Raw genomic sequence first — 25,578 nt, 5'->3', positions numbered from 1 at the left:
TGGGAGAGTCTGGACCACCCATAATACAGTCCCAGCCTCGCTCCTAGTGATTTTAATGTTTTGGGTACGCCAAAAAAGTACCGGGCAGGACAGCAGTTCACGCGCAACCATGAAGCCAAGACAGCAGTCCGACGGTGGTTCCACACTCAGCCGGCCGAATTCTACCACAGGGGCATCTCAAACTTAGTGCTGTGGTGGGACAAATGTCTGAACCAGTGTGGGGACAATGTGGAAAAAAAAGTGCAAGGAAAGTAGAATAGTACGTTATTTGTAAGTACCTGTATGTACCTTATTCTGACTAATAAAAATAGGGGCAAGGACTTTCTGATTCGCCCTGGTGTAAGCCCTAATCTCGACAACGTAAGGCATTAAAACTCTTGCAACAGAGAGATGAAGCAATATAAGAACAAGTTCTTGCGCTAAAGGCAAACAGCTATATCTAAGCGTGCTTTTTTCGCTACGACTACGATGAGACCTCACTCAGGCGACAAAGGTACGTTTACTCAATCAAATAAGTTCAACAGTCACGCACTGCGCGATTCAGGTCACACATAATGAGTAAATTACTTCTGATAAACACTTAGCTTTTATGTACACATCTGCGTCCAAAGCATTCTCAGCACAGAACATATTCAACCCCCCATTCTACAGAAGCTTGTCATCTCTCAAATGCTTTACAGCTGATGTTTATGTTCTTAAATCTACACTGTACGCCATAAAAAAATTGCTAGCTCTCCCCTAATCAAGAGTAGACGTAAGCATAAAATGGCAACCGGCAAAGCAGATTGGTTGTAGATGATACTAGCCACAATCTTAAAGTGGGCGCAGTGTATGTTTGCAACGGCACACCACACGACATCACACCGCAGAACGCCATACTGTGCATTGGTTTATATGGACGCTGCGCAGCTAGAAGAAAAACGCCGTCTGAAGGCCGCACGACCGACAGCGAAAGATGCCAGGGTGACAGAGCGTACTGCCCAGCTAGAAGAAAAAAAGCACCTCAAGGAGGAGTCACGATGCGTTGCGCCATCTCTCGAGGTGACGCGAAACCCGCGCCATGGAACTCATCGACCGCTGACGTTCAAAAAAGCACAGGCAACCCTGTATCAGCACCAAAAGATGAAGTAAAGCCTATGGTGCCTTGTATCTGCCTTTTCAACGTCGCTACTGGAAATCACAAATAAAATTTCAGCATACTAGAAACTACAGCTTGAGTGATAATGTGAACAACCATTAGGAAGAACTCAGAAGCAATATGGTTTGTAACTTGTTTGGACCGTAACTAGAAGTACGTAATGTGATGCTATGCAAAGGGTTGGCGGCCCGCGACACATCTCTTAAAGTTTGGTTGGTTGCCCAGGTGATCTCGTTTTGTTTTCGAAACTTTACTACAGCGTTAGATACATTTTCTGGTGCTTCCGCAACATTTCAGAATGATCTCCGCAGTCAAATAGAGCAATGTACCCCAGTATGCAAAAAGTACTGGTGAGAGTATGGGGTCATCTTGAAGAACAGTGGTTCAGACTCGGTGAAGCCGAGTTTCTTCGCCGCTGATTTACGCAGTACCTAACCGTCTCCCGAGGCAAAGTCTTTCTACAGCCACAATAATGAATGGCCCTGAATGGCGGAGCTAGGGTTCCCTATATGGGCTATTACATCCTCTATATATTCCACGCGACACCAGTGCTCACTCATAGCAAGCAACGTTCCTATCAGCTAGTCATAGGTTAAGGAAATGGTTAGGGTCATGTCAGCTGTCATTGCATTTCATGCAAAAGCAACAACCTGATCACGGAGTCGCAGCAGCACCCGACGAACATGGTTAATACTTTAGCAACGACGTGTATATAATAACTGAGAACGTGGCACCGCGGGCTCCCGCATATTCCCGCCGGACTGAGCAGCCATTGCAAGAATACCGGGCGCTATGTGTATATCCTGCAGTACACGTCACCTGCTCTTCAACAGCCTTCTCTTGTCTACTAGCAAGACCCCGTGTTGGTCTAGTTGGTGTCCTGCTGTCATTGTTAGCGGCGAAAAGGGAATGTGGAAAAACTAACAAGCAGTCACAAAGAGCTTGGTACCTTGCGTATATTTCGTCGTCTTTGGCGTCAAGTCCAAGCGTAACTCAGACAAGACTAAGTCACGACATAACTGACACGGAGACACAGTGGCTGCTTTGGCCATTAGGAATCTTCCTGTGGCCCGTGTTGTGCTACATCCTTCACCTTGCTTAATCGCCCACTGGCTCAGCTATCAAAGATCCTCGAAGACATGCTGTGTTCACCGCTCCGAGCCTCCGCGCTTCTTATACAACAGTGGCTGGGCCTCCAGTGTAACATTGAAAAAAGGGAAGACTTTACACCTACCTGCTCGTACCCAACGAGAGTGAAGTCAGTGCACGGTGCGTACAGCGCCTTCTCTGGGACTGTAGATACATTCTTGAGCTGGTACATGGTGACTCCCATCTCAAACGAGAGGCCCACGTAGAGCTCCTTGCGTAGGTAGGACTCCGAAGTGAGCAGCAGTGTGGAGTGTTTCTCCTGTAGAAGTGGCAAGGGAGCTCAATCTATATGGGCGCATTCGAATAGCCGTTTGGTTGGCGATGGCATCCGCCGCCACTGCCGCCTCCGCCACCGATGTCCGTAGCAGCTATCACCGGGAATGAGTAAAAAAATTACCCAGTTCCCTCTGGGATTTAACACGGGCCCGCTCCTTGAGAGCCGGCTACTCTGTCACTGAGCTGCGCCAGCGCATACTATCATTCCGCGGGAAAATGCCCTATAAACGCGTCCTAGTGCGCGTGGAGACAGCCCATGTCATATGCGCGCCGCAGCATCGATGCATGCATGTATGTTTTGCATTACAGTTGCATATTATTGCATCAGGTAGAATGCCATGTAGAAGATGCACAGTATAGCGGTACAAGGCAGCTAGGAAGGTTTGGGGAAGACAAAGAAGTTTAAGGAGAGGTAAACAAGAATGGAAGAAAATCGTGCTTAAATGAAGCTGGCTAGGTGACTATGTCACCACTGCATTTCAAGGGGGATGATAATAAATCGTCGTTATCATTACCATCGTATCGTGCACCCTGCCTTACGATGTGAGATGCGCTCCTCGTAGCGCCTATACGTGCGCCCTTTGCATCGCAGTTGCATATTATTGCACGAGGAGGCACCTCATGTAGCAGTTGCATATAGCAGCGGCATGCACCACGTAGCTTGACCTGGTTAAGTTAAGCAGGCTGGGTGGCTATTTATCACCACTCCGTTTCTAAGGGGATGCCAATGAACACTCATTATCATCGTCATCAACATTAACTTACTTTGCCACAGGTCAAGAGATGCGATATGTGCGCCACGTAGTCTGCATACCTGTGTTTACTCTTCGGTACACGTTACGGTGCCTCCTCGCCAGGTACGAACCGCTGCTGAAGAAGCGAATTGTAGAGCTACGCACACTGCTGTAACCAGGTGACATCGAGCTCAGCAAATTGCTGTGCAGAGAGCAGGATAAGCCGCAGCTTGCCGCCGATGCTGGGCTGAGATCTCAGATCCTTCTCGTGAAAACGACACGAAGTGACTTCGCCGCGAAGAAGCTGTAGTGCGTGGTGCAGAAAAAGGAGCCCCAATGGTGCAGCTCCTCCAGCTTACGCGGCGACTGTGGTGCGTGTACCGCGCAGGCATGTGACTTTTTATTTCACAACCGACTCGGAGCAGCGACACATGTTGTCACAGTACTTTTGTGACGTGCCTGAGGCGACGTGATTCGTGGGCAGTGTGCGCGATTGGAGCGCACGACCTCAGGGCAACTTTCTCAGCATTTCGCAAGGGAATGCCGACTGCCAAGAATGAATATTCCCTGCTCAATTACCAGCTTCCCACGGCCCTAATGCTGAAAGTTTGTTCCCATAGTAGCCATTTGCTATTCTTTGGCCATCATTCTTTTATACGCGAAAAATGACGTTGGGCGTCGCAAAGTTTACCGGCGGTACCTCTGCGCCGACGCGAGATTAATATAGAAACGTTTGAGAAGAGGAAAATCACAGCTATATAAAACGCACTCAAGGATTAGTTCCGTAAGTTGTTCATGATTTGTGACACACAAGCCAGAAATGTCAAAGCCAAGTTCACAAGCAAGAACAGGTATGTGGGCAGCGTAAAAAAAAAGTGAAAAGAAAATCGTAGACACGACTGAAATGCAACATACAGCAGAACATGCGCACTGGCTTTGATCACCTTGACCACTTTGATCATACACCTCTCGAATGACTTCTTTATGTAGACGAAAGTGCATCAAATATCATTTCACACATCTGACGCCTAGTTTATGAAGAAAATAGCCTCAAAGTAACTTAAAATCATGCCTTAATAAGACACCGTTGATACATTCGTATTACTTGTTACTTATTAATACTTATTATTACTTATTATTACTTACTTATTACTTATTATTCGTATACATTCGTAACTGCTCTAACGAAGAATGGTAGCTGAAAAACACGTTTGTGAATATATTTAGGCACATATTCCTGCATTCTTTTCTTACCGCTACCTTAACATCGGGGGTAAATCCACACTATTTCTTTAATCTCAAGGGCTGCTTGCTTCTGTCAAAACGCCTGTCTTTCTTTTGCTAGCTGGTGTGAACAATTCTACCGGAAGAATATTTTTGCGAGCACAGCGAAAACCCCGTGCAAAATTATTGTGCAGCAGCTGTCTGCAAGAAATTTCAGTACAGCCAGGAGTTAGCCGATCCACGTTGTACACTACCAATAGGTGGCGAACAACCACTTTGTAAAAGTTTGTGTTGCACATTTAAAATAGTCGTGCCGAGCTCGTATGCACGCGGAACGTCTCCCGACAGTCCGAATCTCAGGCGTCTGCGCGAATCAATATATTAGGCAAATATGAAGTTTTACACGCCAAATCAACTTTCGAATTACAAGGCACGCCGTAGTCAAGGACTCCGGCAATTTGGACCACCTGGGTTTCTTTAACGTGCACCTAAGTCCAAGTACACGGGTGTTTTCGCATTTCGCCGCCATCGAAATGCGGCCGCCGCAGCCGGAATTCCAGCCCGCGACCTCCTGTTTAGCAGCCCAACACCATATCCGCTAAGCAAACACGGCGGGTGGGAATCAATAATGATGCTGATCTCTAAGTATGGAGCCGTACTACCAGATTAGGTACAGTCTACTGAGCCTTCCCGAGCCGGTTTCAACAATAACACATTCCCTTTCTTCTCGTGCAGCTTGCACCTCACTGCGTGTGCAGAAGTTCTTCTATAGTGCTGATGAATGCATTGTGCCTAGAATTACAAAACATATAATCTAATCCCACGAACCGTGCGAATGATTATCAGTACACGTAAACTCCCCCGCGGCCACTGACAGCGCACTGGTGCATGACGCTCCCCTGTCTCGCCTTATGTCGTGGCCTAATGGCGTCATCTCTGTTTATCTTATTACTACTTTAGGAATACACATACAGCGTATTTACACGATTGTGGCAATGTAGCTTCGGTAATTAGTTTTGCTGAAAAAGAACCAAAATGTTGGGCCTGGCTAAGTTGACACCGCGCTTCTTCTCGAGAAAGGTAGATGCTTGAGTGAGTTGACTGTTGAAAAGTCGAAATAGCGCGAGACACAAGGCTTGAGAGATTTAATGAATTGAACTTTGGAATTTGCGTGCCAAAACCACGACCTCGTTGTGAAGCATCACCGGGGCAGTCTTTAATAGTGCCCCAATGCATGGGACCAGGCGTTCTCGCAATTTTTCCTCCATCCAAATACGGCCGCCTCGGCCGGGATCTCATCCCGCGACCTCGTGCACCATAGACGCTAAGCCTAGGCGGCGGGTAACACCGAAAGAATACAGCAAAACATGCGGTTGCTAATTGACAACTAGGGTGAGTTTTCCGTTTTACGCGTACTTATGGATTCGACGCTCATTCACTCTGTGCCTCTTAGGCGCACTGCTCTGCCTGCGGACGTAGTGGTTTTGTGGTTTCTCCTTCCAGTTCTAAAGCAACATGTGGTGGTGCGCCCCTGTAATGCAATATCGGCGCGCGCATACCGCCGAGCAGCACAGCCATCTACACGGGCTTACACTATCTTGTACGGGCGCGCGACGTGGATCATTCACGCGTACTCACGAAGCCGAGGAAGACAGCGTTTGTCGAGTTCCAGACGGTCGGTGGCGCCGCAAAGCAGATCTTGTCCGATTCCATAGTGCCCACGCTGCTTATGCTTATCAGGATGTCTACGTCAAGCCTGTTTGGTTGGCCATGAGCCGAGAGGTACGGGAGAAAAGAAAGAACCGTCTCTGAGTAAAATCATAGTAGACATCTATTGTCGTCGTGCTGCGTCACAATTTATAACCAGCTCGCCAAGCAATCCGATCGCATGAACTGTGGTGAAGAAGCGCTCGCTATACCACATTTTGAAGCAGAAGCAGCGCTAAATGCTCATTCACTTTTGTGTGTGTCTCCCATGATACTCTGCTCACATTTTCGCTGATTTGATTGCCACTTGCGCCCATGCAGTCCATCCTTAAGGTAGCTGAAGCAGGTACAAAGATGCGTTTCTTCTGCACTTTGACTGCTTTAAGATGTGTTGCTATTTAGCTCAGATACAGATTCTGCTTTAGGAAGCTGCAGTCTCTCACATTTTCTTTCTGTTTAAAAGATTCCACAGAAAGTTGCTGTTTTTAGGCTGTAAATCAACTACGGAGGGTGAATACTGATGTTTTTTTTTTTTTTTTTTTTGCACTAGACACTTCACTTAAACACTACGGCTTCGTTTACGGAGACGTACTACCGAGAAGCTATATCGCATATTTTACTGTCGCGATGTCTCTAAATATTCCCCCCCTTCCGAAAGCGACAGAAGAGTTAAGAGATAAAGCCGAACGAGTTTAGTACAATTCCATGCAAAATCGAACTTTCGTGGAAGGAAGAGTTGGTTGGCTTCTTTCTCACAACGACTGCTTCGGAAAGGTGGTCGAGTCTGATTGAAGAGCTCCAATCAGGCCAACTTTCCCACAACTAAGACGCTTTCACTGTGCGGAAGTGGCAATATATGCCGAGTTTGTCGTTATATTTATAACGAAGGTTCCTTTAGCTGAAATCGCTTTAAATCGGTACGAACTGTTTGTACGAAAAAACCAATGTAATAGCGGCGTTCTCTTCTTCTTCTTTTTCTTTTTTGAAACGCAGCTCATTCGGAATTCTCAGTTGGTCTGCTTTCCGAGGACTTCTGAATCAATGCTTCCTCGATAAATTGACAAGAAATTGCATATTGAGCATGATATGGCTGATGAAAATTAAAATTATGGCGAAACGTGTTATTAAGGAAATTCGGGGGGAAATATGGCTTCTGAGACACTGCACGCGCTGAGGGGGAAACCCTCCTCATAAAAACACAGCAGAGACGGCATCGCACGACAGATGGTCCAGTCACTTTTTTGAGTGGCTTCACTGGTCTAGCAGTCTCCATTAAAGGAATCTGAAGTGCGAATACTGGCACAGCCGTTATGTTTCGTGATGTTTCATTTCATTGGACCGCGTAATAAACTAAATTCAGGCGGATTCAGTCATCACGGAAGACTTTGGCAATACATGTCATCATTGGCAAAGACAGCTGCGTTTCGTGACCAGAAGAGTCAAATAGAAGCCGAAGAGGAATGTTGGTCGCTTTTTTCCCGTACATGAGTGTTACGATGAATATCAATTTAAACCAATCAACTCGCTCCCAATGCCACTGAGCGAGACTCTTATTGTGGTGGCGGCGAGGCATGCCTCTTCCCCCAGCAAGACATCCACCGACGCCCATCTCCCCTGATGCCTCCACTGCTGCTGTTATCCGACTGTGCAGTGTGGTCCAGTGTTAAAGGCAGCACATGATTGTACTGCGTATGCGTATTTTTCTCACCAGGCAAGTGTGCAGTTTCCTGGCTTTGCAGCACATGATGTGTGTTTAGTGGCATTAGAACCTCTCTAAACGCGTGCACAAGCGGCTGACACAGGTTCAGCAGGCACTTGCAACTACAGAGCGCCAGCAGTTTGAAAGCCGCACGTTAGAGTGTTCCCGTCAACAGTGGGCCGCCCTGTACCTACCGCATTCCAGGATCCGCTTTTGAAACATGCACATTAAGCGTTATCTAAACCAGGGCTGTGCCTATTTCGGAAATAGCAAATACTACACGGCGAGATTAATAAGGGAGACATGGTCTTGAAAGATGAACTTTCAGAGAATATTAACTGGTTGGAGCAAGAGCGGGCATACCATAGACGCCACCGTCAGAGTATTGTTCTGAATAAAGATGCAGTTAGCATATCAATGGGAATTTCCTTAGAGATATACAAGTAAACAATCGGTGCGATCGGTGGAGCTGAAACGTGCAGGATATTAAAGGAGCTTCAAAAGAATTTTCGAACTGCACAAGCATGCAAAGAATAAAAATAATTTTTGTGTGTAATTTTCTTCGACAGGAAAACAGCGGCAGGAATTAAAGAGGAAGTAGGTGTCGATAATACTCTTGTTTATTAGGAGGCCACAGTATAGCGGGGCATATCATATGAAGTGTAGACCAGATGAGAACTCGCCTATTGAAGTATCTCGACAGACACCATGGGAAGGCAAATATCAGTCAAATGCAGGCGAGAATTAAGAGGCGTGACGGAATTACAAACACGACGGCAAATGGTACACTTGGTTGACACAATAATTGAGTAAATAGAGATCGCTGGGACTGATGTCTGCGTATTGGATTGGACATAAGGCTGGCGACCCCGAATGTTGGTAATGTCTTTTTTTCTTGGCGTGAAATGAACAAACAGGAAGAAGCCGAAAATAGGACCAAAATCTAGTTCCGGAGAGCATTTCGAAATGCCACTTTTGTTTATCCATAATCCGTTTTATACATCGCGAGGAGCGCGGTGGAAGCCAGGAAGATGTTCAGTGATAATATTGTACGAATCCTCACAATTTGTGGTCCAGTGGTTTAGGCAGACAAAGCTCCTAATTAAAAGGAAACTATCCTGCAGATTGCTTTCTAAATTTTGTATGGCCAAATTAATATTTCCACCCCGTGAACCTCGCGTAGTCTCTGCATGTCATGAAAAAAATTAACAAATGCAGCTATCGGCCACACATGATTCGCTGCGCGCCAATAGCGCCTTCGCGCGCATAGGCTGATGTGAGGCTGCACTGGAGGGCTCAAAAGTAACTTAAAATAAGCTTCAGGTACCCAAACAACGATTTTTTTTTCTTATACAGGCTAAATAAAGATAACCTTTACGTCATTGCTGGTGTAAAAAAAGCATTCTTGGCTGATAAATTTACTATAAACTGTTTGTCTAGTCTCCAAAGTGATACACGCATTCTATAAAAGCGAATATAGCTAACTAGAATCAGGTACTATGTTCATACCTTCTAAGCCTATACAGCAGAATGCAACTACAAGAGCACGAACTACCAAGCGTGCTTTTTCCACGCGTCTGCACAGCGTTCAAAGCATAAAAGCGCACATGTGCGCTCCCCTCACCCGGCAAGCACGTGGAACTGGGCCTGATAGGTGGTCCAGGCAGAAAGCTCATTGTAGGTATATAGGCCCGCTGCCACCACGATGTGCCGGCTCCGGTCTCCTTCCTGCAGCTGCCTCAGTTTCTGCGTACGGAATGCACGACAAGGAGCACTCAGATCATCCATGGCTTCCAAGCAGTTGACTGTGAGTTGTGCGAGTTCCGCGTGGCAGATAAAGCAGAACGTGATGCGAGATTACACGCCACTGATCGCGGTTACCTGACGTCATCGTGCTATACTGTTTTGTTTTTGCGCGTGAAGGTGATGGCCAATAACGAAGAACATATGCGATCCTTCAAAAACCAATGTTGACCAATTCAAAATGCCCCATTGCCTTTCTTTAGATAATCTTATTGCTTCTATTACGGTAGGCGTCCTGCCGCCTTGACGTCGTGTGGAAGCTGCACCCTGATGTAGTCCACGTCACCTGTTGTGACGGAACACTCACCCCCAAACACTGCAGGAAGATGCATAGCCTTTGTCTGTACACAGATTCAGCTTCTGACTCCGGTTCAGCCTATTTCAGGAATTCGTCATACGTGGAGGGTATGAAAAATTGATATTGTTACGGGCCCTACGAAGTCCTGCCTCAACTAGGCAACGTCAATTACGAGATTGTACCCCTCGGCACTGCTTCATTGACCTCCTCGCTAGCACCGGATTTTGTCCATGTTTCCCGGCTGAAGCCATATTGCCCTTCTGTCTAGTCCCCTTTATAGCAAGCGCCAGAACGGAGCTTCCGCCGCCGGAGGAATATGTTGCGGAGCGATTCATAGATGGATAAACGCGAGGTTTGGCAGAGCGATGAAGATGACGAGGAGCACGCTTGCACGTGAGCCGGATCAGACATCTTCTCTTGCTCTAGATTTCTTTGTAGATATTCTATAGAAATATCCTTCGCCCACATCTCACCTCCGTCACAGTACCGTATGTGGTAGTTTACCCTTATGAAATTTTAAAGAATCCAAAATGCTTTAGTTTCGTTCTCTAGGTAGCCTTATGACTTTTATTACGAATTTCGCATGAGCTACAGTGCCCATGCAAACTTTTTTGTAAGGCTATTCTGGCCCAAGAGTAAAGAAACTTCGTTATATATGTGTGTATATATATATATATATATATATATATATATATATATATATATATATATATATATATATATATATATCGTGTTCGTCGAACAGGCCCTCCAAACTCAGGAATCCCGCCACAAGCCCGCACCACTACGTTCCTGCATTCATTCTTCGTCCGAACTGCCCGAGACTCGAATGGCCTTCCCAGACAAACTGCACTCGTACGCGATACAGCGCGCTTTAGATCTTCCATCCAGTGTTCTGACTCATGTCTAATTTCATCATCGTTATTCCAGCCTTTTACGTGTCCACCCTTCATGTAATGCCCTGTTTGCACCCTTCAGGTATTAAAATATAATATATATATATATATATATATATATATATATATATATATATATATATATATATATGTATATATATCTCACTTTCTGGAAAGCAATGCAGCTTTGATGTGTTTGTGTTGGCGCTGCTACAAAGGATAAACATTGCTCGCTATTCGACTTTGCGCAGTACAACTGCGTGCCATCGATCCCTGCTTTGAGAACTGGTCATCGCATCAACACAGCATCTGCCCAACCGATTCGACAAAAAGCCTTTCCTGTATCTTCCTCAAAGCGCAAGATAATCAGCGATCAAGTTGAAGAAATGCTAAGCAAAAGAGTCGTTCCAGAATCACTCAGCCCTTGGGCAGCACCAGCGATGTTGGCAAAAAAGATAGATAGTAGGTGGTGATTCTGTGTTGATCACCACTCCATAAACGCCATTACAAAACAAGACGTTTACCCACTTCTGCGAACTGAAAACGCAATCGCTTGCCTTTTTGCCACCCCTAGCTTGTCCTCTGCTGTTCTGCGGTCAGATTACTGGGAAATTCTATGCACATTACCGATAGGAAAAAAAAAACAATTTGCAACGCACCGCAGGTTATTTTAATCCAATGTCATGCCTTTCGGGGTGTGTAACGCGCCCGCAACGTTCGAAAAGTTCATAGACACTATGCTGCGCGGCTCGAAATGGGAAGTTTGCACGTGCTACCTGGACAACGCTGTGATCTTTGGGCAAACATTTAATGAGCGTAACAAGCATATGGAGTTGGTGCTGAACTGCTTGAAGAAAGCTGGCCTTGTCCTCAATTCTAAGAGCTGCTATTTTAGTGAACGACAAGCTCTTGTGCCGGGACATCAGGTCGATGAAAGAGACATGCGACCAGATCCGCGAAGGACTGCGGCTGTAAAGGCATTTAAGCAACCTCGTGGTAGCAAGTAGTTAAGAAATTTGTTAGACTTATGCTCATACTTTCGCCGATTCATTCCAAGATTTGCTAATGCGACCCATCCTCTTACGCGCCTTCTCCAGAAAGGCGCTATATTTTAGTGCACCACAGAGTGTGACTCCTTGTTTCGCCTATTAAAGTTCCTCTTGATGTCCCAGCCAATTCTTCGCCGCTTCGATACATCAGCCCTAACAGAAGTTCACACCGACGCGAATGGTGTTGGCATCGGCGCGGTGCTTGTTCAACATATCCGCGAAAGTGAGCACGTCATATCGCACGCCAGCCGCTACGTGAGTGGCTCTGAGCGCAGTTCCAGTGGCCCTCGGCCAGAGAGCTTGGCGGTCATCGCCGCTGCAACGATTTCCTTCGTACCTCTACGGGTGCCCCTGCACGGTGGTCACGCACTATCATTCACTGTGCCGGCTCGAGAATCTTCGGGATCCTCCTGGTGAACTCGCCCATTGCCCCCCCCTCTCCCCCCGTCTGCAGGAGTACTATTATGTTTCCTACACGAGCGGTCGACGACAGGCTGATACTGATTCTCTTACTCGGATGCCACTTCCGACGACTGAACGTGAAACTCATAACTTCGATCCATACATCGCTTCTTTATCGGCAGGATTTCCTGATATTTATATTTATATCTGATATTTAATATTTGGGCAACAGAAGGACGACAATTACCAGCCACTGTTCGCGACCGCTCACAAGCCTTTAAAATATAGCAGTTTTCGCCTACGTGGTGGCGTCGAATAAAAGAGAGCTACTCGACCGCGCGCTACCTTTTAGTTGTCTCTAAGAGCCTCCGTTTTCATTACTGTGCGCCACGCACGACGGTCCAAATTCAGGCCATCTGGAGTCCACGCGAACACTCTAAAGTGAACAAGGCCGCTTTTACTGATCCGAGATACGTCACGACACTGAGCGTTACGTCGCCAGCTGCACCGAATTCCAGCGTTGCAAGCAACCTCCAAACACACCGCATGGTCTTCTTCAGCCTAGTTCCGCCTTCTTGCACCCCTTTTGAAAAAGTTGGTACAGATTTGCGTGGCCCCTTCCCACGATCTTCGCGCGGGAATCGTTGGATTACTGCGTGTGTAGATCACCTGGCCCCTTATTGTGAGACGGCCGTGCTGCCATCGGCCACAGCAATAGGAGTAGCCCTTTTCTTAGTAAATTCCGTCATTATCCGACATAGGCCTCCTCGAATAATAATCAGCGATCTTGAGCGACAATTTACCACAAATGTTGCAGAAGAGACCCTTTGTTCATGTTCATCTAGCTTCCGCCCGTTGACGCCATTTCATAGACAAACTAATGGTCTGGTCGAACGTACAAACAAAACACCCGCCAGCATGCTGTACACATATGTCAATTCCGTACGTAAGAACTGGGGCAGCATCCTGCCGTTTGTCAACTGCGCATTCAACACTGCGAGATATGACACCACCGCTCACTCGCCGTTCTTCCTTCTTTATGCTCATCTGGCTCGCTAAACGCTCAACACCATGTTTCCTTACTTCGCTCATGACAATGACTTTGTTACGAAGATGTTCTGTGGAGCAGACGAAGGGCGACGCCTTGCTCGGCTACCCCGCCTGCCTTCGCAGGACCACTCAAAGGTCGGCTACGCCGGCCGTCGCCTACATGTTTACTTCGGTCCTGGTGACCTTGTGTGACTCTGGATTCGTTTACGGAAGCGCGAATTGTGCCAGAAGTTTCTTGCCCATTATGTTGGACCCTAAGTTGTACTCGAACGCCTCATAGAGGTAAACTATCGCATTGAACGCCTCACAAAGAGTGTACGACACTCGCCAAAACCGAGGTGACGCCCGTTGCCCGCCTGAAGCCTCACAATCCATGAACGACTGACTGACTTGCCCGGCGCGCTTTCTATGCCAAAAAGGAAATATCACGAGCTCCCGCAACAGGGTGCAAAAACAGTGCGAATGACCATGGGGGCATAGAGTAAAGAAGGAAGATGACGTTTGGCTCGCTGCCATTGTGCCAATCCTGAAAAACGACAGCCATCCCGATTGATCTGCCTAGTACATTTAGGTAAACGCTTTGCGCTTATGTGTATCTCTAAAAGAATTAATTTCGAATGCATTCCATTACATTGCCCAATTCAGTAGATAGTTCAGCGCACGCGTTTCCGCATATTTAGTTTACCACCACAAGGTATAAACACCTGAAGCCGTAATAGGTTGTAAAAAGTTTACAACATAACTCTATAGTTGTGTCGTAATAAAGTTGTATCGATGGGGCAAAACCTTGCACTGCAATCGGAACGACGCTTCCTGACCGCTCACCGACATTGTTAGATTCACCAAAGATTCTGTTGACTGCCCGCTTTAGAATCTGACACCCTAGAAACCGGCTTAAAGCACTAAAATATCGAAGTTCTTTCCGGGCCCGGTGATGCATAGTCGTTATCCTCACCGTAATTAGAGTTCCTGCCGCTGCCACCAGGTAGGTCAATTGGGCGGCACGTGTAACGACATTAAGGATGCCGTAGTGTTTGATGTTGGTGCCAGTGGCCAGCTCTTTGAGTTCCTTGCGTATCATAGGATTGTCCAGGAAGGTCGACGTCATGGAGTACCTGAACCGGTAATAAAAATAAAGTTCACATTCAAATATTCAAAGCTTGAGGTGAGGGCCTGCTGCGACTTCCCTATTGATATAGGCGTAGAACATCGAAATACTCTTCCTATACGCCATCATCCCGTAACAGATCTCGATTAAGTTTGTATATAGCGCAAGTCATACAACAGGAAGCTTCGTGGGAGTGTTTCACCTGACGCAGACACAATTTGCGCGGGTTGGCCCCGGGCATAGCAGGTGCTGCGGCATAGTTTTGCTTGCCTTTGCATGTCACAAACGGCGTGCCGTCAACTGGTTCGAGATCTGGTGCGGTAATTTTTAGTTATTCTAGGCGTCTTCATGCAGTAACATTTCCTAAAGCCAATGAATAAGATTCTCCCCAAAGTTTGAGTGTATTGTGGAAAGTACGCAGGAAACCTTTTACTCATCATACGCAAGCGTGATAGTGGTGCTATGATAATCCTATATGATTCATTCATTCATTGAATCATTTACTCGTTCGTTAGGTTTTATGTCTAAAGCGACACTACAGCTACAAGGAAAACTCCGGTGGATGGGTCGTGCCTAATTTAGGTCATTTTGCCCTAACCTTCACGGAACTATACCAATACGACTGTTTCCGAATTTCGTTCTGGCCTAAATACGGGAATCTCAGCCTACAATAAAGCAGTTAACATCGAATTCTGCATCATGATGTCACAGTCACTTCACCAAAGCGGCACGTGCTCTTGTTTATAAAATGAAGGACGTGGTTATCTGTACAGAGCAATACGTATGCACGTATGTGCCGCATTACCATGCGGCAATGATACGCGGACAGTGTGACACTCAGCGGAGATTTTTTACCATACAATGGGCGGCCCACTTAGCATGGGACTAAAACTGACTCCGAGCTTCGTATGCTGTACTGCGCCCCCTTTTCCATTTCTTGCCTCCAAAACACAGGGGAACCTAAGGGGTCGTGTCCTTCCTAACAAAGTTCGGTTCCCTGTAAAGTGAACCAGGATACCCACCGGGTAGTCCAGCGTTACTGCTGATAACGCCGAGTCGCGGGTACTCATTGAGTGAGGCAACACACTCAACGACCGAAAGGTAAAGTAGGACTCTCTGGTCAGTGTCTAAATGTAGAGAGTGGCGACTAACCGCATGTCGAAGGAGATGCCAGCCGGGTAGTCCGCGAACTCCTCCGCCTGCATGGTGCGTACAAAGTCTTCCCAGGCGCCACCGTCGCCCGAGGCGTGCAGGGCACCGTCCGAGACCAGGACGTGCGTGAAGAACACGTGGCTGCACATCCCCGCAGGAGGGAACATGCTGAACGCGGCGCCCTTGCTGCCCACGGTGCACACCAGGGGCATCCTAGTCGCTGCACGGGGAAGCAGAGGCGGAGTAACTCAGTTCCCCAATGTCCACCTCCAACTATTGGCGTCTCCTGTGGATCGACAAGTTGGCTGATTATTGAGTAAATAAAGGATCGACCGAGTGAGTGTCTCATTTATTCCCTACTACCGAATGATCACGTTTACCGTACCAGATCAACACTGTTACTCGGAAAGGTACTTAAGCAGAGGGCTCTGAAAAAACTCCAACCACAAGGAGGGCAGAGTAACGTGTAGCCGAAGGTACTGCGTTCAGCGAACATTGGAATGCGGTAGCCGATGCCTGCAGCTGAACCCAGTGCCTCTTGTTGAACGGTACAATGCCACCGCCACGCGGAGCTTTTTTCGGAGCTTAACGAATAAACACACTCTAATTATCCAAAAAATATAAACCTGCATAAATCTCCGCGCTATGCGCTTTCTTTCAGGCGGAGTAGTTACGTCGCTACGGTACCTTAGCCATACAAAATTAGTGCACCTGTTATTAAAAACCACTATTGCCTTATAGCTACAGCGAGTCTGGGAAATTTAACGCGGTTAATCGCTTGCCAAATCTAGTATATAGGTCGTTGGATACGAGTACGTTAAACTCTAAAAGACTTACTCTGCGTTTCTGTTTGCAATAAGCACTTCATATATAATACTCGACTTTTACAATCGTTGTTTTCATGCGCATGCGCGTACGCATGCATTTCTTATCTTTTTTGTTTCTTGTTTTTCTTTTTTTTTTTCTTGATTTTGCTAATGTTCACAGCCGTGGAAAACTTGATCGTCATGTATGAGTATGGCTATGACTGAACTTGCCGAAAATTTGCAACACGGAGAGCTGTCCCCAAGCTTCCCAACTTTCACCAGGCCGACGAGATTTGACTGTTGGACAACGCAAACACAAGGTCTTTAATTATTCTTACAGTAGTCTAGGGCAATTTCGCCAACCCCTGGTAAAATATCGCCATAAGCAAAATTTATACTACGAACTTATCTAACTGTCTTTAAGGTAACGCAATAACGGTTTCTCTAAAGGCTTACAACAAAAGTCTCTGCTTCGATCTCTCATCTCAGCAGCCTCGATATTGTGCTACGTCACAGGAGTGCGTGTCAGGGATGCGCATGAGCAGGACAGCCACTATGACGTGCTGCGAAGCGAGTTCTTAAAGACGCTAAGTCTGGGCGCGCAAGAAATTGTTTCATATTACACGAAAAGTACATGATACTGAATCACTAACTATCCCAGTCAGCCGCCCTACTACACGGTGGCCTTACAATTACAATTCACGGTGGCCTTAAGTTAAATATTGCTCAGAATGAAATAACACTCGATCGTTTTATAATATCGTCTTGATTCAGACACAGTTTCTGGACCAGTTTAGGAGATACCGGTAATAATTTGTTACAGCTTCACGAGTACGAGACCTGGTAGTACTAGTATTGCGGCTGACGCATTCACAAACTTAATCTTTTTTTTAATTATGGGGTTTTACGTGCCAAAACTACTTACTGATTATGAGGCACGCCGTAGTGGAGGACTCCGGAAATTTCGACCACCTGGGGTTCTTTAACATGCACCTAAATCTAAGTACACGGGTGTTTTCGCATTTCGCCTCCATCGAAATGCGGCCGCCGTGGCCGGGATTCGATCCCGCGACCTCGTGCTCAGCAGCCCAACACCATAGCCACTGAGCAACCACGGCGGTAATCACAAACTTGGAATGTTAATGGGTGAATTACCGCATTTGCAGATAAATACTGAATGCTTGTTTCTGCCGAGAGTCTACCGTTATCGCAATCTGGTAGAAGGTTTTCACAGTGCCTACGCTTTAAAAAAAAAAAACATAGCACCAAGTGCACGTTTGGCGAAAATAAAATCGGGGAGGGGGGTGAAGCGGGGGGTGGGAGGCGGGGCACGAGAAGAAAAATTGGAGCATACGAGCTACGTGGGATAGGCCGTTTAAAGCTTGTTCGCTGAAACCTAACCGCTATACCCGAACGTGCCATAGCGCTTGTTTTCGTGCTTTTTTTCATGCTGCAAGTCTCCATCACACTACGAACGTCTGCACTGTTTTATCTACTTGTTAACGTAAGAAAAGTACAACTACAGCTGCTCGAAAGAAGCAGCTTCACGGCAAATTGAAGTGTGATTCTGCAAGGTCGTACGTGTGTGGGGGCCGTGCTCTTCCTTTCTTTTCTAAAACGAATAGCTTTGCCCGTTTCGCCTCTTCTCGTGATTGATAGTTGTTCGATGCATGATGCTCAGATTTACCAAGGAAAACGTTCGTTCGTTCGTTCGTTCGTTCGTTCGCTCGTTCGTTCGTTCGTTCGTTCGTTCGTTCGTCCGTCCGTCCGTCCGTCCGTTCGTTCGTTCGTTCGTTCGTTCGTTCGTTCGTTCGTTCGTTCGTTCGTTCGTTCGTCCGTCCGTCCGTCCGTCCGTCCGTCCATCCGTTCGTTCGTTCGTTCGTTCGTTCGTTCGTTCGTTCGTTCGTTCGTTCGTTCGTTCGTTCGCTCGCTCGCTCGCTCGCTCGTTCGTTCGTTCGTTATTTATTTATTTATTTATTTATTTATTTAGATATTTATTTATGGTTTGCACCTTAATGCGCAATGATCAGAGCTGAAAATGCATCAAACTTAGTGTTAGCATATTTGGCAGAATATTTCACTTATTATTCATTCAAAGGCTATCTCCCTGAATGTAGCAATTCCGTAAAAATCAGATGTAATTGTGATTCTTGAAAGAAACATATTTTTTTTGCACACGCTGTCATTAAGTGTAGGCACATTGCGTTGGAAAATCGCTGAGGGATCGAATGCGGTTAGGTGCGAAACTCTAGACTGGGCCCCACACAGGTTGCTTCTTATACCGGGTGCAAATACTTACTGCGTTATGCGTAAATTAGGAAGTTCATTAGGAAATCACGTGAAAAAGAGAACATTTTAGAAAGTTGAATTTACATCTGGCACAAGCCGCATATAATGGGCGTGCTTTGTTGAACATAAGTAACTGGAACGCCAATGCATTTCGGCCGACACTATCAAAATTATTATTTCAAATCTGGTGCAGTCGAGAAAATTCGTTCCAAATGAATACGCCCTGCAAACTTACCGGCTGTAATTCGTACATATTATATGCGCGTGATGTACTTAGCTTAAAAGGTAATTGTGTTAATTATTTAAATAATCCTTTAAGTATTCACTTAACCGATGTCTCGTAGACGTAATGGCAGCCTCACCGAGTAATTTAGATCAAGAGTTACGATTGCTCTATCTGTTACAGGCAAGTTTTGTTTTTAATTTTGGGCCTTCTAAACAAAAGCACCCGGTATACTAAAAAAACATGTTGCTGCCATTTGAAATCGCACACTGTCCTTTGTTTAGGTAGGCGCGTTCATAAATAAGTGATTTACGCTTAAGCCTAATTTCGTTTGGTTAGTTTTGTTTTCTGCCCAGCATTAGTCTTACTAATGCCTCAAGCAGCCAGAATATTCCCACTAATATGCTTTTGTCCGCATGCACTGGTAGCAGGAACGGTAGCTCTGAAGGTTTCAAGCTAACCGTGATAGATCTTATGCCGCGAGTAAAGTGGCTGTTTGGGCTTCTTGGCACAGTTTTCGTGAATTGCAGCGCAGATAGATACAGGGACAGAAGGAGTGAGACGAGAGACGTCAGCGCTGCAACCATTATGACGCGAGGCCGCATATCGTTTTGATAGCAATACTTCCGTTTAACGTCGCAAGCAGAAGATTCTCATTCAGAGCGCTGAGATTTCAGTTTGTTCACTCACAAGATATTTAGAAGCAACTAAAAACAGCTGTCGTTCCAGATTTGGGGCAATAGGTCTGGGGCCCTATAACGTAAAACTATTCCAATATGTTTCTATTCCAATTTCCTGACGACAAATTTGCGTAACCACCGACGCAAGCACCGGGCGGTCACCCGCAGGGTTGTCTGAACAGACCAATCAAACGCTCTCCTCGTTCATAGGAGGTCACTTTTGTTTGCTTGAAAAGCGAATAACATTGCCCACACTGAGCGGCTTGTCTTATCTAATTGGCTGACAAGAGGCGAGGAGAACGCTCAAGTGGAGAGGGATTCACTGGGGCAGAGCCAGTGAACTGAAAATCGATAACCGGATGAAGAGGGTGGTGCCGGCGTCTGCGATTGGTCGGCTTTCCCTTACTTAGCTTGTGGTGGCTGGTCGAAAATCGCGGCGGCATGCAACGGAAGCTTAAGAATGACGCTAAAGCTGACCTTCAGCAAAGAAGAGTTGGCAGAATGATTTAGTAAACGTGCCGAAAGTGCTTGAAAACGTTACACGGTCACGCAAGAAGTTTTATTAAACGCAAATACACCCATGCTCTCCGGCAGGTGCGAGTAGCCAGCGTCTCAGCGATCGGCGGCAGCCATCTTTTATTCCTTTCGGAACGGGGCAGCCTGAGGCTATTCCGAAAAAAATTCTGTTTTGTTCGGCATATTAATGCATCTTTATCGCGTACACGTCACTTTGACGTGGTGAATTTGTGCGGTTTTGTGACGCCGCGTGACAGGCAGGTGAAGTGGGTGCAGCCCGAAAACTTTTTACCAATAGCCGAGGGCTAATGGCGAAAAGGGGTCGAATCAGAAATAACTGCTTTTCTTTTTTCTGTCAAATCATGCATAATCAGTGTGTACACATCATATCAGATGGGGAGGTATTGCAGTTTTCGTGACGTCGCGTGACAGACAGGTGAAGTGGGGGTGGCCCAAAAAAGTATTGACCAGTCGTGGAGGGCTGATAGCAGAATTGGAATAGAAAAGTTTGGAATAGTTTTACGTTATAGTGCCCCTGGCCACAGCACCACTAGTTTTCTATTGGACATTGCGCGTACAGCTAAATTCCACTAGAACACGTTTGATTCGTTTCCTAGTCATGCGTTCAGACTAATACAAGGGACACTGCTCGAAATGAAACCCTCGCAAAATATTGGAAACCTACGGCAATAAACGTAACTTGGTCCGATTGGTTATTGTTTACTTCTCAGGTTTCACCGTAGTTTCAGAATCCCTACGGGCGGCTGGCGTCTGTCGTGTTCCCGTGCCTGTATGCCCTACCTCGCAAACTGCGTACTGCGAGCATGAGCAAGTGCCAATGATAAGGTGCAGACTACTTTATCACCCGGGTCAGCTTCCCACAAAGAGAAAGATGCACCCCGACTCACAAGCGGAACTCGCATTTGTTTTTTTATTAGAAGACACACTGACCCGGTGATTGAATAGTTTTTAGACTTGTTCGATCCTTGCACAATATGCGCATTTACCTTCTGAAAGCATGACCGACGTTACTGCCTGCATATTGTGAGACGCTATATGTGACACACTACCACACGAGCCGCAGTGCGAAGTCGCCCATAAAGGTCGAAAACAGTCAGGTATCGTACATGTAGCAGTGGAATAAAGCCGCGAACAAGTGTTTGCAACTTTCAGAGAAGCCCGCTATACGCACAATCACTTCCCTTTCTTAACCTCCGGCTCGTCTGAAAGTGTCTTTGTCTTTAGCAAACAGTGAAGCGGTTGGCTAGATAGGCCGCACGTTTGGAAGCACAGCGCAAAGATTTCCGCCTTTTCGTCACTGGAATCTTTGAGGCCAATCGATACAGGCTAACAGGCCACAAGGACCTTTGAGGCCTCGACGAACCATCTAGATTCTGCGTCACGAACGAGAACACTGCTCAAGCAAAAGAGCCGCCGTAAATCTCGATGTCGTAGCCATCTTTGTTTGATTGGACAGTGTTGGCAGCCCAAGTAGCAGATTCTGGAGTTGCGAATACTACCTCGACAGACAGTGCGTCAAGAATTCTTACTACGGAGTTATTAGCAGTTGCAAAAACGTTTACTTATTCATTTTCATTTTTTAGCCTACTCGGCATCCAGTAGAGTCGCGTGTTTATTATTTCTAGCGCAATGGTTTCAAGGAGAGCTATAGTTAGTTAGGCCTCATGGTAAAAGGGGACCCCACCGAAGGCAGGAACTGTCAAGGATATGTTCACGCCGAAAAAGCGCTAAATGCGCTGTGCGTGCATTGCTCCATGCCAGCCCCCTCATATAGCGCTGTTCGCTTTATTATGAAGAGTCCATATTTCTTACTTAGCTTTACTTTGAAAGTGTCCATGATTTCTCTTGTTTCCAGCCCGAAGTGAACGGAAGTGCGCGGTTTTCTTTTTTTTATGTTTTTCTCACCTAGCAACCCGGATTTTTGAATTTAGTTTTTATACTAATCTTTGTTCTCTACGCAAATAATATGCGGCATTCTTTCTTTCCCCTTACTACGTTGTCCATCTCTCCTGTCCGAAGCAGAACACTACAATTTCAAAGACCAAAGGAAGGCGCTCACTGGTAGTAGCGTGGCTGGTGCTTCTTCCACCGCCAGTCGCGTCGGAAACATCCCGTGTGGGCCTCGTCCGGGGCATCACTGGTTCTGGGCGCTTGCTCTTCTCGGAACTCGGTTCTGCCGTCGCAGTCGTCGTCATCGCAGCCGCAGACGACGTCACAGAATGAGTAGGGGTCTGCACGCCGGGTTAAAGTAGATTGGTTGTTGGTGTTTTACTAGACAAAGCTATCCCATCTGGTCTTCGAGAGACCATTGTTGATGGCTCTGAGTTCATTCAAACATGCGTGGTAAAAAGGCGATAAAGAATATTATGGCCGGCAGATTCCCGTTATTGTCGTGCAAGCTATAAGGAAAAATAGGGAACAGAGAAGAGCAACTAAGGACAGGCGACTAAAGGACAATGTGGGCTTTGTCCTTTAAGTACTTGTGCTTGTGTCACTCTGTCGCTTTCGCACGCTCTTGTGTGCTTAACAAGCAACACGTGGTTCCTACCAGTGATGTCCACATAAGTAGGCGCAGACGCTGTCACCTATTAAAGCAGTAATATTCTGTCTCCGCGGCGCAATGGAGAGTCAATAAACTAAGTTGCGCTTAGGCAGCATAATGCAGTAGGAACCGGTAAATACGTCCTGTTTCACAGAAGTGGAGGAAACAAATTAATCGCGCTGCGCGAAATGACTGCATGCGCGATACCAGCTCCTTTCCCGGTTAATGCCCTCGGTTCGCTACATGTGAATTTATTTAGGGCGCTCTGATGGTTGCGAATATGTTTTCACCTATTTAGAGATCACGGGCTTATATTTACTGCACATATGATTCACTGCAACATGATTCCAGGAGGCCTTTATTAGGTTTAGGGTAAACTAAGGCCCACGAAAGCAATCGTCGTGGGCCATCGTCTATAGCTCTCGCACACACCGAACCGGTTTTAAGAACTACGGTCGAGCGCGTCTATAGTGAACGCCTTTATAAGGAAATTACCTGTACAACGAATCAATGATTGCCACGGCTCCATTGTGAAGTCCGCGGCGTGCGTTCTTTCCAACGAAGTGACCGATATAACGAGTGGGGCCCCAAGCGTTTCCTTATAAAGGAGTTCAACTGTAGCACGTAACCGACATATTGATTTCCCACACATAAAAAAAAAACGTTTTCAATCAACCTTAAAAAGGCCTAATAACGAACCAAGAACGATCCCCTATATTGGCGTAATAATACTTTGTAGCCCCCTTGAACTTACAGTGAAAGCGCACATTTCTGCTTTACTGCGTGCCTTCAATTGTGTTCGCATCAGGCGACGAAGCTTCAAGGTTTAGCGCATACGCGGCAGCGGTTATACCGTCATCGGTTGCGTGCTGCGTGTGGGCCTGGTTCGGCAGCGCCTCCGGAGGGTCGAGCGGCGTTGGACTTCGTCGCACCAGGGGGTGGCCCGGACCGACGTGCGCGACACGCGCTTAGTGCGGGGCTTCCTTCTGCCCGATGTCGTGTGCACGAAACGTGCTGGTCGGGTGGTGGTACCGCATGGATCATCATTGACGTCGGCGCCCGCCACCAAAGCTCCCGCGCTGGCACGACCTGCGAAGCGACGCGCGTTTGACAAGTTGGCGTCCCATTCTAACGCACAAGCTAAAGGGGACGCAGTAGTGGCAGATACCGAGTTAATTTCAGCCATCCGAGTCTCTTCTCTCCACGCACTCAACGCAAGAAACAAAAAAGGCTAGCGCACGCAAATTTCGCTCGAAGTTCGATGCATTGACTGCATCCTGGAATAGAGCACGCGAAATCGTGCAGAACGCCCTACTCACTGAGCCGTCGGTGTTGAGGATTAGTCATGTCTGGAGTTTCGTATATTTGTGGCGCGCAAACGCAACACACCGCAAAGAAGATAACTTTTGCTCTGGCGGCTACTTTTTTAGCAACTCACAAATTTCTAAATGTGAACCGACTGGCTTTGCAGTGTGCTCTGCGGGTCTCGACTTTATTCCGGGAAGTTGTCGGCACTGGGATACTTATTCGCGTTAACCTTCCTGTCGATCATCTCCTTCTATTCCTCTTTTCATAAGCAAAACGAGCAGCATGGCGAGTCCGATAAAGATGAAAGGCAGAGCATTCATAGGACGCAGGGCTATCTTGTCACCTGCAATTCGCCTTGCAGGCAATATCAGCAACAGTGACTACTCAACCATGCACTTTAACCTCGCGTGCGCGGCCACAGTGCTGCACTCACCGCGGTTAACTAGAAGAACCACAATGACGCCGAGGAGCATGACAATGATCAAGATGGCGGTCACCGTCCAGAAGTAGCTCTGCGGCCTCTCAGCAACCCTGCAAAGTGCGCGTACAGCTCAAGCCGTGTCCGAAATGGCACAATTGCTGCGGTGTATTCTCCCATTGGTGCGCATACCTACCCAACGTACAAGCTAGGGCGTAGTATTAAATTTGCCAGATTGGCAATTTTGTCAATATTCTGGAGCAGCAAATAATTTCGCGACTCAGCTGTTCTTATCGCAGAACAAAACACACGGCACAAGCTCAGAACTATTCTCGTTGCCGGTTTCCAGTCTATTTTATGCTCCTGCAAGTGCGCAACTGTCATGAACACAGATGAGAACCCGTGTTCTGGGTCTCTCTTTCTTGTTTCCTCTTTCGTATTGATGCGCAGCCTTCCAGAAGAACACTCCGAATGATAAATTTTGCTAGCATTGTGCGGCAACAGTAGCTTAAGATTTCTGCGTACGATTCGGAGCAATCAGAATCACCTGCACTGCGTATGGTGTCAATTAAAGCAAATACATTTTCCGCACCACCCAGTTCCCCTTGCTGCCGCGGCCACCAGGCGGTACTTGCTGCCGCGGCCACCAGGCGGTTCGCGCCACATCGCGAAGTACCGCTATTTGGTTAACCTGTGCCGTGCCTGACTTCGCAGTCAATACTAGCAACTTTCGGCTGCCTCTGCACAGTCCCTGTAAAAAGTTTTTTATTTAACTGGCACCAAAATATGTCAGTGTAACTGTGGTTAAAATGCCCCTCACTAGGTACCATTGCGAATTTTGCTTATGCACTGCAATTTGTACTGGACTGTTTAAGGAATGCCTAACCACAAGAATTTGTGAAATTCGTTCGTTATTGAAGAGATAGGAGAAATTGATGCGTCGCGTTGTCATGCAGCCAGGAAGCGAGCTTCGCTATTAGCGCAGAATCTCTCTTCTACTCTCTCGACTAGCGTCCAATGAGGTACATTTCTCCTTAGCTTTCTGACGTGCTGGAGAGGGGAGTGACAAAGCTATGCCTACGTCACGAGC

General features: G+C 46.8%; 1 protein-coding gene across 1 annotated transcript in view; it reads right to left on the bottom strand.

Moving 5' to 3' along the window:
• The window catches only part of LOC129385650 (uncharacterized), a 34,436-nt gene extending 9,282 nt beyond the window's left edge, over nt 1–25,154 (bottom strand). The window contains exons 1-9 of the mRNA XM_072289506.1: nt 25,081–25,154; nt 24,504–24,601; nt 23,616–23,851; nt 22,280–22,451; nt 15,686–15,905; nt 14,381–14,540; nt 9,552–9,673; nt 6,160–6,277; nt 2,373–2,546 (exon numbers count right to left, since the gene is read on the bottom strand). Of these exons, the coding sequence (XP_072145607.1) occupies nt 2,373–2,546; nt 6,160–6,277; nt 9,552–9,673; nt 14,381–14,540; nt 15,686–15,905; nt 22,280–22,451; nt 23,616–23,851; nt 24,504–24,601; nt 25,081–25,154 (1,374 nt within the window). The remainder of the gene's footprint in view (nt 1–2,372; nt 2,547–6,159; nt 6,278–9,551; nt 9,674–14,380; nt 14,541–15,685; nt 15,906–22,279; nt 22,452–23,615; nt 23,852–24,503; nt 24,602–25,080) is intronic.
• Nucleotides 25,155–25,578: the final 424 nt, after the last annotated feature.

This window comes from Dermacentor andersoni, chromosome 7 (assembly GCF_023375885.2).
Source record: "Dermacentor andersoni chromosome 7, qqDerAnde1_hic_scaffold, whole genome shotgun sequence".
In the NCBI taxonomy this organism is placed as follows: Eukaryota; Metazoa; Arthropoda; class Arachnida; order Ixodida; family Ixodidae; genus Dermacentor; species Dermacentor andersoni.
Note: the sequence above shows the minus strand (reverse complement) of the source record. Positions and strands in the feature narration are given on the sequence as shown.